This window comes from Aquarana catesbeiana, linkage group LG02 (genome assembly GCF_042186555.1).
Source record: "Aquarana catesbeiana isolate 2022-GZ linkage group LG02, ASM4218655v1, whole genome shotgun sequence".
Taxonomy (NCBI): Eukaryota; Metazoa; Chordata; class Amphibia; order Anura; family Ranidae; genus Aquarana; species Aquarana catesbeiana.
This window is the reverse complement of record NC_133325.1, coordinates 31,269,586-31,286,599: the sequence shown is the minus strand read 5'-3', so window position 1 is coordinate 31,286,599 and position 17,014 is coordinate 31,269,586. Positions and strand designations below refer to the sequence as shown.

General features: G+C 43.9%; 1 protein-coding gene across 1 annotated transcript in view; it reads right to left on the bottom strand.

Moving 5' to 3' along the window:
- LOC141126762 (transient receptor potential cation channel subfamily M member 2-like) overlaps positions 1 to 17,014 on the bottom strand; it is a 216,994-nt gene that overhangs the window by 173,271 nt on the left and 26,709 nt on the right. The window contains exons 5-7 of the mRNA XM_073612743.1: positions 14,788 to 14,948; positions 4,024 to 4,204; positions 801 to 862 (exon numbers count right to left, since the gene is read on the bottom strand). Of these exons, the coding sequence (XP_073468844.1) occupies positions 801 to 862; positions 4,024 to 4,204; positions 14,788 to 14,948 (404 nt within the window). The remainder of the gene's footprint in view (positions 1 to 800; positions 863 to 4,023; positions 4,205 to 14,787; positions 14,949 to 17,014) is intronic.

Genomic DNA, 17,014 nt, shown 5'->3' with positions numbered 1-17,014 from the left:
TATGTACTCTAAGGTATTTTTAAATATATGTAGTATAAACATCTGTACATGGAAACATTATCCATAGAATGATCTGTATTACGTATGTTTCCAAAGCATAAATGCAGACTTTCCAGCACCAATCTGAAACTAGAATGGTTTATTTACCACCTAGGAAAAAGACTTGTTTTCTCTCCCTCTCCACCCAAATCCTAGTCATCTACTGTATGTCTAGGCCTGCAGACAAATGGTATTTAAAAAATGGTAATGACACACATGCGCGTCCCATGAAAAAAACCCAGTAAACTACCTTTAGATCCGTGGTTCTCAGCTCCTGTCCTCAGGACCCACAGCAGGTCAGGTTTCAAGATAACTGAAATACATCACAGGTGATATCGATTGCTGCTCAGTGATTGCAGTATTCTAGTCTGCATCTCCACAAGGTAATACATAAAACCTGGCCTGTTAGTGGGTCCTGAGGACAGGAGTTGAGAACCATTGCTTTAGATAGAGTAATAGCATCCAAGAGGGTTACGATGTGTAGCTTTATTTACAAAAGAAACTAGAGTCTACAGATCCAAGTCCAGGGGACATTGGAAGGTCAACATGGGCTGTATAAAGATTCACAGGCTTCTCAGTAAAAGATGAACTTTGGGTAAAGCAGATATTATTTAACTACAAGAGTCATGTTTTCACACTTGAATCTTGCTGCTAGCTTTACAAACTAATATCTGAGCTTGCAAAGGTATTTGGTGCTAACAAAGTGCTTTTATACCTAAAATATAGCAACTATAGACCTGATTGGGCATTTATGAACTCACGTCCAATGTTCCGGGACCTCCTTCCAGCACCACGCACACTATGGGGATTTTAATGGCTGTTCCTGGGATAGAGAAAAAAAAAAATAACATAAAATTGCATCTTAGCTTTTACAGTCCAAAATAAGCAGTCTGTGAGTGCATTGTATATAAATGTTCACAATTAGTCTGTGCTGAGCCATGAACCTTTGAATGCTCATTTAACCCAAAATTTTAATTTTTTTTGTGGTTGATTTACTAAAACTGGAGAGTCCAAAATCTGATGCATGGTAGCCAATCAGCATCTAACTTCAGCTTGTTTCATTAACCACTTCAGCCCCAGAAGAATTTACCCCCTTCCTGACCAGAGCACTTTTTGCGATACGGAACTGCGTCGCTTTAACTGACAATTGCGCGGTTGTGCGATATTGCACCCAAACAAAATTGACGTCTTTTTTTTTCCACACATAGAGCTTTCTTTTGGTGGTATTTGATCACCTCTGCAGTTTTTATTTTTTGCGCTATAAACAAAAAAAGAACGACAATTTTGAAAAAAAAGCAATTTTTTTTAACTTTTTGCTATAATAAATATCCCCAAAAAATATATAAAAAAAAATGTCTTTCTCAGTTTAGGCCGAAACGTATTCTTCTACATATTTTTGGTAAAAAAATTTGCAATAAGTGTATATTGATTGGTTTGTGCAAAAGTTATAGCGCCTACAATATAGTGGATAGATTTATGGCATTCTTCTTCTTCTTTTTTTTAATTAGTAATGCGATTTTTATCGTGACTGTGACATTATTTAGGGACCATTGTCATTTATACAGCGATCAATACTATAAAAATGCACTGATTACTGTATAAATGACACTGGCAGGGAAGGGGTTAAACAGGGGTGATCAAGGGGTTAAGTGTGTCCTAGGGAGTGATTCTAACTGTGGGGGGGGGGCTACCACCAACATTCCCGATGACAGGGAGCAGTAGATCACTGTCATGTCACTAGGCAGAACAGGAAAATGCCTTGTTCTGCCAGTCCCTGACACGATATCAGGACACCGGCGCACATCGAGTCCGCGGGAACCGCGGGCACGGTCACAGAGTATGCGGCGGGGGGACGTACAGGTATGCCCATTTGCGCAGCTATGCCATTGTGTCGACGTATATCGTCGTGCACTGGTTGGCAAGCTGTTAAGCTTTGAAAAAAATAAAAAACAACAAAAAACTGGAAGCTGATTGGTTTGCAGAGCTGCACCAGATTTTGTATTTCTGATTTCTTTACAGTTTTAATAAATCCTTTGTGTCGGGTGGATAATGGAGAGTAAATGAATAGACATCTTTAAAAATGAAGGGAAATACCCTTTTATCTGGCACTAAAACCAGTGTCCCCATTTTAAGATTTCCCTTTAACCCCTGTTCTGGTGACTGTCATAAAAATGTAGAATTTCCTATCACTTTCTATCCCAAGAAAATGGTAATTGGTAAACATAAAAAATAGAGAACAGAGAGCAATAAAACCTGACAGAGGACCTAACCAGTACTTACTATTTTAAGGTTTGGGCTTTAGATACACTTGAACCCAACTAATTACTTTTTGTAACTCTCAGAGTCATTACTTTTTGTGATAACTTGCCAACTTGAAACTCAGTAAGAAGATGGATGTGAAATGAAAGCTGGTTAATGAGATTTGGACAGCCCTGGGTCTTTTTGAATACGTGGTTACTGGTGCCTAATTGTCTGGGCTGGGGAATTGCTCTGACTGCTAATCACAAGCCCCATACACATGGGCAGAATGCCCATGGTTCAATAAAACCCGGCTGACATTCGGCCCGTGCATATGGCAGCCGGTCCGACAGATGGATGTGCATGCTGAAAAACCAGCAGCCGACCAGTTCCCCAACAGCGCTCTCAGCCAATGGCTGAGAGCGCTGACCGGAGTGTTCTGGCGGGGGGCCGTCCCCCTGTCAGAACACAACAGCTCAGTCGGGGGAGATCGCTGTACTGACGTTGAATAGTTAGTACAGCGGCTTCGACTGGAGCTGCCAGTTTTTTTGTGAGTGTGTGTACCAGGCTATACTGATAAGACTTGTCTAGGGGCCTGACTGTTAATTAATTTACTGTTTAATGAGATCACTGTTAACTGAATTGTTGTTTGAAGTTTGCATCGTTTATGTGGTTTCTGCCCCTATTTTTGAAGTGCATAAAAACCTGTATTTCTGTTCAATAAACATTCATTCCTTTGGTTTTTACCCCAACATCTTGTCTGTGTACGATGCTTGGGATAAAGGACTGGTATTAGCTGCCGTTTCTCTGGAAGGGTTTGGAAGGCAGGAGGCACCGTTTGGCAGGGTCACCCAGGCAGGATGCCAGGCGGTCCGGCACATTTGGTGGCAGCGGTGGGATGCTTCCTGCAGTCTGGGACATCCAGACCACCACCGGGATCTGAGGTTCGGTTAGCAGAAGAGGAACAGTACAGATACCAGTACAGATACCAGTACCCCAGTATTCAAGAAGACCCAAGGCTGTCCAAATCTTATTAACCAGCTTTCTTTTCACATCCATCTTCTCACTGAGTTTCATATTGGCTGAGACAATTATAGCTTCTTTGACTGCTAAATATGGTAATAACATGTCATCTTGCATTATATAACAGGACATGTTCCAGAGTGCTCATAGCTCCCTCAAATGCCCAGGCCCATAGTCAGTAGGCAAGAGGCTACCCTGCAGTCCCCTCCAAAGGCCCCTGTTCTGGTTGGGTCTGTCACATTTTGTTAGATCCATGGCTGAGACAGGGGTTGACACACTTAACACAACTAATATGAAGAAGGGCTCCCATTCTCCCTTCTGCTTGGAGTTTTCAACAGGATAAAAATCACAACAAGGAACACCCTAGACACCAAGGTGGATGGAAACAGGACTAGGAACTGTGGGAGAAGATCCCACTCCTGGAGGGCTCAGTAAATGAGAAGTCAGGGAAAAGGGGATCACTAGACTTTATCTATAAATACAATTTAGTTTCGGTAGGCTGACACTTTAATGTTGAGAGTAAGGTCACTTGTGGACCATCCATATGATATGTCTCTCTACCATATAGTGGTAAGCTTTGCCAATAGTAAGAACAGAGAATTCTGACAAGTTCTCCTTCAAGGTACAAATCCATCCAATATAATAAATCCATCCATTTCTCTTCATCATGTCACCACAAATGCCTGGTTTGTCATCTGAACCTCCATACCATCTTCCCCTTACCTCCTCTTTGCATTGTCTGTTCAGAGATAAACTTCTCCAGGCGAGTTCTCAGTGGGATTTCCACCCCATAGCATCCATGTGTCCCATCATCCACCAGTATGAAGTGTGTGTGGTTGTTGTCCAGACAGCACAGCCTCCCCTGTGATCCTTCATCCATGGGGTACAGGGCAGGAGCTCCACCCTACAGACAAATTCACATAAAAAAAGAAAATGAATAGCATCCGACATCAGGATGGCACTTTTGTAGAAATATGTGTGCTAGTGGAAAGATTAAAAATTGTAGCTCCAGCCAAACATAGCAGTCTATTGTATAGCAATCTATACAAACATAATCTATTTCAACAAGTATATTGTCTTAATCAACCAATGCAATATAATCGTAAAAAAGGTATGATCAGACTATTAAATTTCTCTGTATTAGTATATAACAAAAAGATTAGTAGGCCAGTAAAGAGTTCAAGTTAAAGTGGGTAAGAGGTGAAACTCAATATGAACAACTTATTCCCCATACACACGATCAGAAATTCAGTCAGAAAAAAACTTGGATGGCTTTTCCAACGGAATTCCGCTCAAGCTTGGCTTGCATACACACGGTCACACAAAAGTTCTCTGAACTTTCGACCGTCAAGAACGCGATGATGTACAACACTACGACGAGCTGAGAAAAACAAATTTAATGCTTCCGAGCATGCGTCGAATTGTTTCTGAGCATGCGTGATTTTTTGCGCGTCCGAATTGCATACAGACGGTCGCATTTTCGGATAGGAACTTTTCCCGACCGAAAAATAGAGAACATACTCTTTTGCTGGCTGGAATTCCGCCAGCAAAAATCCGATGGAGCATACACGCGGTCGCATTTTCCGACAAAACGCTCTCATCGGAGTTTTACTGGCGGCATTTCCGATCGTGTGTACGCGGCATAAGATTGCACCCCCTTGTCAAAATTTTAACCCGTGGCCAGTCTATCATAGTTGTCGGAGTACTTAACCACTTTAATACTCGCCCATTGTCATATGACGTCCTGGGCTTCCCGGCCGTGTGGGGGGGGGGCACGCGTGTGCCCCCGCTGCGTCACTCAGGACCCGATGCGCGTGCCCGGCGCCCGCGATGTTCGCCGGGCACCCGCGATTGCCCGTTAACCGAGCAGGACCGTGGATCTGTGTGTGTATACACACAGATCCAGGTCCTGTCAGAGGAGAGGAGACTGATCATGTGATCCCAGTACAGAGGAACACCGATCGGTCTCCTCCCCTTGTGAGTCCCCTCCCCCTACAGTTAGAATCACTCCCTAGGACACACAGTTAACCCTTTGATCACCCCCTAGTGTTAACCCCTTCCCTGCCAGTGACATTTATACAGTAATCAATGCATTTTTATAGCACGGGTCGCTGTATAAATGCCAATGGTCCCAAAATGGTGTCAAAAGTGTCCGATGTGTCCGCTGCAATATCGCAGTCATGATAAAAATTGAAGATCACCGCCATTATTAGTAAAAAAAAAAAATAATAATAAAAATGCTATCCCCTATTTTGTAGACCCTATAACTTTTGCGCAACCCAATAAATATACGCTTATTGCGATTTTTTTAACCAAAAATATGTAGAAGAATACATATCGGCCTAAACTGAGGAAATATTTTTTTTTTTTAATTTGTGGTATTTATTATAGCAAAAAGTAAAAATATATTGGGGTTTATTTACTAAAGGCAAATCCACTTTGCACTGCAAGTGCACATGGAAGTGCAGTCGCTGTAGATCTGAGGAGGACATGCAAGGAAAATAAAAAACAGCATTTTTACTTGTACATGATTGGATGATAAAATCAGCAGAGCTTCCCCTCATTTCAGATCTACCCCTCAGATCTACAGCGACTTCACTTCCAAGTGCACTTGTAGTGAAAAGTGGATTTGCCTTTAGTAAATCAATCCCAATGTGTTTTTTTTTCCAAACTTGTCACTCTTCTTTTGTTTATAGCGCAAAAAATAAACCGCAGAGGTGATCAAATACCACCAAAAGAAAGCTCTATTTGTGGGGAAAAAAGTATAAAAATTTAATTTGGGTACAGCATCGCATGACCGCGCAATTGTCAATCAAAGTGCGACAGCGCTGAAAACTGAAAATTGGCTTGGGCAGGAAGGGGGTGAAAATGCCTGGTATTGAAGTGGTTAAAGAGGAACCAAGCAGTCCATGTTTTGTGGAACCTCTCATGTCTTTGGCTATTGCTAAAGTTTCTTCGATATCATGAATGCTATCAACAGTGCATATCCATTCCCTAATTGAAGGTAAGCTAGTGGATTTCCAGTACCTAGGGAGAAGTGACTTCACAGCAATCCAATGTCTAGTCGGCGTACATTTGTATCTCCCTGTCGGGTAGTTGGACATGTGTAGCAGACAGCATTCAGGAGTAAACTTAATCTGTGTTTCAGTAATAAGGTTAATCAAGTTACATACTTGGTCCCAAAAAGGTTTGATCAAGGGGCAGGACCACCAGACATGTATCATGTCTCCTCTCTCCATCCCACAATACAAACATAGATCAGAGGTCTGGGGCAACCATAACTTAAGATTTCAGGGTGTGGCAAGCCATGCTTCAAGAGTTTATAGGAAATTTCTTGTAGGCGGTTACTTATGGAGTATTTATGCGCCATGATTCAGGGTTTCTCCTATTATTAATCAGAGAATTGTGTGTGAAAGTGGATTTCCACAGCACCCTGAATCTATTGGGTTCTTTTAAATGAGAGGATTGCAGCCATGAATACATCAGAGAAGTTGTTTTTCTTTTCTGTAGCTTCCCCCTGCAAATAGAGGGAATTAAAGGAAGTAGGCAATCTACAGTGCCTTGAAAAAGTATTCATACCCATTGACAGTTCCCACATTTTGTGATGTTACAACCGAAAACATGAATGGATTTCATTGGAATTTTATGTGATAGACCAACAAAAAGTGGCACATAATTGTGAAGTGGAAGGAAAATTATAATTTTTTTACAAATAAATATCTGAAAAGTGTGGGGTACATTTGTATTCAGCCCCCTTTACTCTGATACCCCTAACTAAAATCCAGTGGAACCAATTGCCTCCAGAAGTCACCTAATTAGAAAATAGAGTCCACCTGTGTGTAATGTAATCTCAGAATTAATACAGCTGTTCTGTGAAGCCCTCAGAGGTTTGTTAGAGCGCCTTAGTGAACAAACAGCATCATGAAGGCCAAGGAATACACCAGACAGGTCAGGGATAAAGTTGTGGAGAAGTACCCGCCTGGCTTATAGCAAAATGATGGGCGGGCGGTTGTCCTGTTATCCTGACCGGACGTCATATGACGTGTTTCATGATAACAGCCGGCGTGCGTGCATGGGTCTGACACACCGCAACACCAATCTCGGTAAAGAGCCTCTGATGGAGGCTCTTTACCACGTGGTCAGCCATGTCCAATCACAGCTGATCACAGTGTAAACAGGAAAAGCCCTGTATCGGCTTTTCCTCACTCGTGTCTGACAGACACAAGTAGATGAGAGCTGATCAGCGACTTTCCTGACAGGGGGGTCTGTGCTGATTTATTATCAGCGCAGCCCCCTTGTGGATGCCCACACTGCCCATCAGTGCTGCCTATCAGTGCCCATCAGTGCCGCCTATCAGTGCCACTCATAAGTGCCCATCAGTGCAGCCTTTTGAGTGCCCATCAGTGTCACCTATCAGTGCCCATCACTGCCCATCACTGCCACCTATGAGTGCCCATCAGTGCCTCCTATCAATGCACATCAGTTCTGCCTATCAGTGCCGCCTATCAGTGCCCATCATCAGACCTCATCAGTGCCACCTCATTGGTGCCACCTCACCAGTGCTGCCTTATCAGTGTCCATCAGTGAAGGAGAAAACATACTTATTTACAAAATTTACAAAACAGAAACAAAAAATAAACTTTTTTTTTTTTCAAAATTTTCAGTGTTTATTTGTTTAGCAAAAAAAAAAAAGCAAAGGTGATCAAATACCGCCAAAGGAAAGCTCTGTTTGTGGGAACAAAATGATAAAAAATTTTGTTTGGGTATAGTGTAGCATGACCGCGCAATTGTCATTTAAAAAGTGATAGCGCTGAAAGCTGAAAATTGGCTTGGGCAGGAAAGGTGGAAAGTGCCCAGTATTAAAGTGGTTAAAGAAGGGTTGGTTATAAAATAATATCCCAAGCTTTGAACATCTCACAACTGCAAACTTACCCAGACATGGTCGTCCACCTAAACTGACAGGACGGGCAAAGAGAGCATTCATCAGAGAAGAGCCAAGAGGCCCATGGTAACTCTGGTGGAGCTGCAGAGATCAACAGCTCAGGTGGGAGAATCTGTCCACAGGACAACTATTAGTCATGCATTCCACAAACTTTATCCACTTAACAACCGGCCCATAGCCGAATGACGGCTGCAGGGCGGTTGCTTAACTCTGGGAGGGCGTACTATGACGTCCTCCCAGAATTCCCCTCTCGCGCGCCCCCTGGGGCGCGCACCCGAACACTTCCGTGACCGCCGGGTCCAGAGGACTCGGCGCATCACGGATCCCGGTAAATGGCCGCTGATCGCGGCCGTCTACCATGTGAACGTGCCGTCAAATGACGGCGCGATCACATGTAAACAGACCGGCGTCATCTGATGACGCCGGTTCCTCTCCTCCTCTCCTTCCTCTCCTCCTGTGTACCGATCGGTACACTGTGAGCGGAGAGGGGGATGGATGGCTGGCTGCAGCGCTGTGGGCTGGATGTGTAGTGCCCACAGCACTGCACAGTGACATCCAGCCATTACCCTGCAATACCCCGCCATACTCCGCCATACCCCGCCATGCTCCGCCATACCCCGCCATACCCAGCCATACTCCGCCATACCCCGCCATACCCCACCATACCCCACCATACTCCGCCATACCCCACCATACTCCGGCATACCCCGCCATACCCCGCCATACTCCGCCATACTCCGTCATACCCCGCCATACCCCGCTATACCCCGCCATACTCCGCTATACCCCGCCATACTCCGCCATACTCCGCCATACTCCGCCATACCCCACAATACCCCGCCATACCCCGCAATACCCCGCCATACCCCGCCATACCCCACAATACCCCGCCATACCCTGCAATACCCCGCCATACTCCGCAATACCCCGCCATACTCTGGAATACCCCGCCATACTCTGCAATACCCCGCCATACTCTGCAATACCCCGCCATACTCTGCAATACCCCGCCATACTCTGCAATACCCAGCCATACCCTGCCATGCTGAGCCATGCTCGGCTGTACTCGGCCTCTGTATGTGGCCAGGCTGTGGAAGTCTCACACATGTGGTATCGCCGTCCTCAGGAGGAGGAGGAGAATCTATTTTGGGGTGTCATTTTTGGTATGTACATGTTATGTGTTAGAAATATTGTGTTAAAAAAAAAAAAAAATGCGTTTTAACCACTTCCCGCCGGCCGGCCGGCCGTCATACAACGTCCTTGACTTTGTGCGGGGATATCTGAATGAAGCCTGCAGCTACAGGCATCATTCAGATATCAGCTTTTTCAGCCGGCGATTCCCTACACCATAAGAATGATCATAGCGGCTGTTCCACTGCTTGATCGTTCTTACGGGAGGCGAGAGGGGATGTCCCCCCCTCCCGCGCTTCTACCGACTCACCGCTACGATCGAAGCCAGGATCGTTTTTTTTTTTTTTTTTTTTTAATTTCAGGCTTCCCAGCCTAGAGGTGAGATGTGGGGTCTTATTGACCCCATATCTCACTGTAAAGAGGACCTGTCATGCCATATTCCTATTACAAGGATGTTTACATTCCTTGTAATAGGAATAAAAGTGGTCAAAATTTTTTTTTTTTTTTGGAAAAAAGCATCAAACTAAAATAAATAAAGTAAAATGAACAATAAAAAAAAAAAAAAAATGTAAAGCGCCCCTGTCTCTGTGTGCTCGCAGTCAGAAGCGAACGCATACATAAGTCCCGCCCACATATGAAAACGGTGTTCAAACCACACATGTGAGGTATCGCTGCAATCAGTAGAGCGAGAGCAATAATTTTGGCCCTAGACCTCCTCTGTAACTCAAAACATGTAACCAGTAAAAAATTTTAAAGCGTCGCCTATGGGGATTTTTGAGTAGCAAAGTTTGGCGCCATTCCACAAGCGCGTGCAATTTTGAAAGGTGACATGTTGGGTATCTATTTACTTGGCGTAACTTCATCTTTCACATTATGCAAAAACATTGGGCTAACTTTACTGTTTTGGTTTTTGTAAAGCACAAAACAGTTTTTTTTCCAAAAAAAAGGCGTTAAAAAAATTGCTGCGCAAATGCCGTGCGAGATAAAAAGTTGCAACAACCGCCATTGTATTCTCTAGGGTCTTTGCTAAAAAAACATATATAATGTTTTGGGGTTCTATGTAATTTTCTAGCTAATAAATGATGATTTTTACATGTAGGAGAGAAATGTCAGAATTGGCCTGGGTGCTCCGGAACGCCTGAAGGTGCTCCCCTGCATGTTGGGCCTCTGTATGTGGCCACGCTGTGTAAAAAAGTCTCACACATGTGGTATCACCATACTCAGGAGTAATAGCAGAATGTGTTTTGGGGTGTAATTTGTGGTATGCATATGCGATGTGTGAGAAATAACCTGCTAATATGACAATTTTGTGGGAAAAAAAAAAGTAAAAAAAAAAACTTGATTTTGCAAAGAATTGTGGGAAAAAATGACAACTTCAACAAACTCACCATGCATCTTTCTAAATACATTGGAATGTCTTCTTTCCAAAAAGGGGTCATTTGGGGGGTATTTGTACTGTTCTGGCATGTTAGGGTCTCAAGAAATTAGATAGGCCGTCAGTACTTCAGGTGTGATCAATTTTCAGATATTCGCACCATAGCTTTTGGACTCTATAACTTTCACAAAGACCAAATAATATCCACCGATTTGGGTTATTTTTACCAAAGATATGTAGCAGTATAAATTTTGGCCAAAATATATGAAGAAAAATTACTAATTTGCAAAATATTTTAACAGAAATGAAGAAAAATGTATTTTTTTACAGATTTTTCAGGTCTTTTTTCTTTTATAGCGCAAAAAATAAAGAACCCAGCGGTGATTAAATACCACCAAAAGAAAGCTCTATTTGTGTGAAAAAAAGGACAAAAATGTCATATAGATACAGTGTTGCATTCAAAATGTGAGAGCACCAAAAGCTGAAAATTGGTCTGGTTAGGAAGGGGGTTTAAGTGCCCAGTTGTCAAGTGGTTAAAGAAGATTGGCCAGAAGAAAGCCATTTTTGAAAGAAAGCCAGAAGAAGTCCTGTTTGCAGTTTGTGAGAAGCCATGTGGAGGACACAGCAAACATGAGGAAGAAGGTGCTCTGGTCAGATGAGACCAAAATTGAACTTGTTGGCCTAAAAGCAAAATGCTATGTATGGTGGAAAACTAACACTGCAGATCACTCTGAACTCACCATCCCCACCGTGAAACATGGTGGTGACAGCATCATGTTGTGGGGATGCTTTTCTTCAGCAGAGTTTATGGGAAGATAGATGGAGCCAAATACAGGGCAATCTTAGTATAAAAGCCCTTACAGAATGCAAAAGAATTGAGACTGGGGTGGAGGTTCACCTTCCAGCAGGACAACGACCCTACACATACAGCAGGAGCTACAATGGAATGGTTTAGATCAAAGCATATTCATGTGTTAGAATGGCCCAGTCAAAGTCCAGACCTAAATCCAATTGAGAATCTGTGGCAAGAATTGAAAGTTGCTATTCACTGACGCTTTACATCCAATCTGACAGAGCTTGAACTACTTTGCAAATAAGAATGGGCAAAAATGTTACTCTCTAGATGTGCAAAGCTGGTAGAGACATCCCCAAAAAGACTTACAGCTGTAATTTCAGTGAAAGGCGGTTCTACAAAGTATTGACCCAGGGGGGGCTGAATACAAATGTACCCCACACTTTTCACATATCTATCTGTAAAAAAAACTGAAAACCATTTATCATTTTCCTTCCTCTTCACAATTATGTACCACTTTGTGTTGGTCTATCACATAAAATCCCGATTAAATAAATTTACATTTTTGGTTGTAATATGACAAAATGTAGAAAATTTTAAGGGGTATAAACAGGACCATTTTTAAGGCAGGGCAAAAGGGGCAGCTGCCCTGGGCTCCATCATTGTAGTGGGGCCCAAAGCAGCTGCCTCATACTTGCCAACTATCCCAGTTTAAATTCCCTTATCTCTTGAAGTTTTAGTCCCATGCTAGGTCCCAATATCTCAGTGAAAACTTCTGCTGCTGCTGCCCAGCTCTGCCCTATTGCCATGTACAGATGACTCACCTGCAGACCCTGTGTTTACATGAAAATAACCTGCATTAATATGTAAATACCGTATTTATCGGTGTATAACACGCACCCCAATTTAGGAGGGAATTTTAAGGAAAAAAAACTTTTAGGAGGGAAGTTGAAGGGAAAAAAACTTACATTTAAATGCCCATCATTGCAGCCTTCTCAGTGCAGCCTTCTCAGTGCAGCCATGTCAGTGCAGCCATGTCAGTGCAGCCTTGTCAGTGCAGCCTTGTCAGTGCAGCCTTCCCCAGTGCAGCATTGTCAGTGCAGCCTTCCCCAGTGCAGCCTTCCCCAGTGCAGCATTGTCAGTGCAGCCTTCCCCAGTGCAGCCTTTCCCAGTGCAGCATTGTCAGTGCAGCCTTCCCCAGTGCAGCCTTGTCAGTGCAGCCTTCCCCAGTGCAGCCTTCCCCAGTGCAGCCTTCCCCAGTGCAGCCTTCCCCAGTGATCCCCTGCCATCCTGGGCTTCAAAATCGCGACCGCGATTTGAAAATGGCGCCGCCGGCGTCGAAATACACAGAGCCGGTCCGCTCTTCTCGGCGGCTCTCGTTCACTTTCGCCTCCACTCGTAGTCCCGCCCGGGATGGGCGTGACTGTGAGCGGAGCTATCCGAACCTAGCCGAGTACACTCGGCTAGGTTCGGGCGGCGTCGAGTGAAGCCGAAAGTGGCCGAGAAGAGCCGAGGACCGGCTCTGTGTATTTCGGTGCCGGCGGCGCCATTTTCAAATCGTGGTCAGCGATTTTTTAGGTCTGTCAGCGGGGGATCGCAGGGGATCGGCGTATAACACGCACCCGCGATTTTCCCCTGATTTTAAGGGGAAAAAAGTGCGTGTTATACGCCGATAAATACGGTAGTCATGGACCGCGGCATTGATATGTAAATAGAGGTGGCATTCATATGTATATCATGTCCCCCTTTCCCACTATTACTTCTGCTGAATGCTACCCACTGGGGAGGTAAAGGAGCATGCTTGAAAATCCTGCCTACAACTGTGGTCATTAAGCTTAACATCAGCCTGTTCTGCAAAAGTAAGTAAATTGGAGGTGGAACCCTTCTTCAAAATAACATGGTGCCACAGCATCCTAAATTTTGGTGCATGTGAATTCGCAGGCAGGCAGTGAGGATGTGCTGTAACCTTTAGCAACCAATCAGTGAGCAGTAATGCTGTGCACTAACCTCTTGCAACCAATCAATGAGCAGTAATAATGTGCAGTACCTCTAACAACCAATTAGTGAGTGGTATAGATGTTAAGTAACATCTAGTAATCCCTCAGTGAGCAGTATTGATGTACAGTAATCTCTAGCAACCAATCAACAAGAAGAAGTCATGTGCTGTAACCTCTAGAAAATAACAGTGAGCCATAATGTGTGCTGTAACATCTAGCAGCCAGTCAGTGAGCGGTAATGATACACTGTAACCTCTGGCAACCAATCGCAATCACTGCCTGATCTGAATCAGTAAGCTGAATTTGAGTCTAGCTGCTATTTACTGTATGTCTCAAAGCATGTGGATAGCGAAATTGTGTGGAGGAGGGGGCCCAAGAATGTTTGCCCAGGGTCCAGTCAAGATTAAAGATAGCCCTGGGTATAAATACTTTTTCAAAGCACTGTAGGTGGAATTGCTGGCAGCTCTGGTTGGATCTGGCAGTGGTATAGGTCTGGGGGCTGCAGCTATAACGTAACTGAAAGGACACTTATCCCTAGTGGATCCCAATGCTCTGCTGGAACAAATGAAAAAATGGAAATCACAAATCTCCAGAGCTGACATAAGGGTTGTGCAGTGCAGGGCAGGCCGCATCAAATATTTTAGCTTAGCAGCTTATAAGGATTCTGGGGGAGGGCATAGCAGCCAGCTAGAAATATTTGTATTAAGAGTCCACTGCCATAGGGTGGTTCAAAATGCAGGATCTGCTGGATGCCATATAGGATGGTTCAAGGTGCAGGATCTGCTAGAGCAGTGTTGCTCAATTCCAGTCCTCAAGGCGCCCCAACAGGTCATGTTTTCAGGTTTTTCTTTATTTTGCACAGGTGATTTGATCAGTTTCACTCCCTTAATAATTACCACAGCCATTTCATCTGAGGGAAATGCTGAAAACATGACCTGTTGGGGCGCCTTGATGACTGGAGTTGAGAAACCCTGTGCTAGAGTTAGAATTTTAATGAAAATTTTGTTCTAAGCTGAATAACAGATACATGGCTTTTCACTAATTCCTAAATCTTGTGTCTTGTCTTCCATAAAGAAAAGTCAGAATTCACAATCCTACAGCACACAGGATTTTGTTTCTGTGAAAAGCATTTTACCATCAGAAAGTGACTATTGTGTGATCATCAGCCTATGGTAATGGCAGCTAGTATTTCTATAGTAATATACTAAGTAATGTTCTATAGGTTGTGTAGAATATGTATACTTCTTACCGCTTCGCTGAGCAGTGATTTTCGGTTGTGGACGATGCCCCAAGTGGCAATGCCTATCAGCACAATCTCAGAGTCATTTTCGCCTCCACCGAAATCTCGTATGGCCTCACCGACGTGCTTCATGACCCCAGCGTGAGACCCTCCAGTGATGATCCAGGCCCCTGTATGGAACAAAAGGTGCTGAAGATGACTATAGGAAAAAAAAGACCTCCTAGATCTTGGGTCATCTCTCCCTCTGCTCTGCCATCCTCTATGTCTACCCATATCATCACCCACTTACTTACTTACTAAACTATATGGTAAAAAAAATTATGCACACCTCTCCAAATGTTTGAGTTCAGGTGTTTCCGATGAAGGGTACTGTTGATGCTGCATTATGCAAAGATATTTTAGACAATGGTGCTCTTATAAAGTGGTCGTAAACCCTCTGCTTTTATATTTACCTACAGGTAAGCCTGTAATAAAGCTTAACAAGAGATAAAAAACATAAATATATAACAGTATATATATAATATAATCCACAGTAGGGCTCTTAAATGTGTCCAAAAAAGACAAAAAATGTCCTTAATAATGAAAAAAAAAAATATAAATAAAATATTCGGTTAAAAAAAGTTTCATATATATATTGAATAATGAGAAAGTCGTGTGAATCCACATCAAAAAGACATTCCTTAGTGAAGAGTGCAAAAACAATATGATGACACCAGTTCCTCCACCACAGTGATGAATGGGAGATTGACTCCCATTAAGAAACAAGCTCACCCGATGATGTTGTCATTCACTCTCGTGTTTGGCAAACAAGCTCAAAGATTATATTGAACAGCTGCTGTAAAACGCCACTCAAATGCCCGGGTTTGACTCCACATGTATAAAATAGAGGGAGAAACAGAGCCTCCAATAATGTAAAATCATTTGAGATATTGATTCATTCAAAATATATATTGCACGTACATCAAATACAGTTAAACCAGCCTTTTAGTAACATAGTACAAGACATGCCGAGCAGCTCTGTGTTCCGATCTCACCACTGCTTCATTCGCTAGACATCAGAACACCATCCCAGCTTCAACATACAATCGCCGTGTAGCCACGTACCGACGTGTTTCGTCACTTCCAACTTCGTGACAAAGTTGGAAGTGCCGAAACACGTCGGGGTGTTTCTAGACGGTGACTGTATGTTGAAGCTAGGATGATATTCTGATGTCTAGCGAATGAAGCAGTGGTGAGATCGCAACACAGAGCTGCTCGGCATGTCTTGTACTACCGTATATACTCAAGTATAAGCCGACCCGAATATAAGCCGAGGCACCTAATTTTACCACAAAAAACTGGGAAAACTTATTGACTCGAGTATAAGCCTAGGGTGAGAAATGCGCAGCTACTGTAAGTGGAAAAGAGGATCAACAATGGCCATTTGCAGCCTCACTGTGCCCATTTGCATGCTTCACTGTGCCCATTTGCAGCCATAGGTCCCCCGAACTTCAAACTCGGTAGTTAAGGGTTCCTAGAAGCCCCCTAGCTGCAGCCAAAATTTGGGGTCTCTGAACCCAAAGGGTCCCGAAATGACATTTCTGCAGATGGACACAGTTGACTGACTTTGAGGCCCCATATCTCGGAAAATGTCAAGGACTTTTCTGCAGCAGAGAATGACATTTTCCTAACCGACTTTGGGGCCCCGTATCTTGGGGCCACTTGGTACTATGTTGTAGTGCTAGTTCCACTGGGTTTCCACACCAAATTTAGGGTTCCTAGCACCAAGTGGCCCCGAGATACGGGGCCCCAAAATCAGTTTGGAAAATGTCATTCTCTGCTGCAGAAAAGTGCTTGACTGGAGTATAAGCCGAGGGGGGCATTTTCAGCACAAAAAATGTGCTGAAAAACTCGGCTTATACTCGAGTATATATGGTATGTTACAAAAAGGCTGGTTCTAACTGTATTTGATGTACGTGCAATATATATTTTAAAGCGGAGGTTCACACAAAAATTGAACCTCCCCCCCCTCCGGTGTCACATTTGGCACCTTTCGGGGGGGGGGGGGGGTGCAGATACCTGTCTAAGGTCCACTTCCGGCATAGACTCCCACGGGAGTCTATGCCTCTTCCCGTGCCCACCACGCTGTCTGCTGGGACACACACGGGTCCCAGAGACAGCGGGGACCAGTTAGGAAGCACGGCACGGCTTGCGCATGCATAGTAGGGAACCAGGAAGTGAAGCCGCAGCGCTTCAC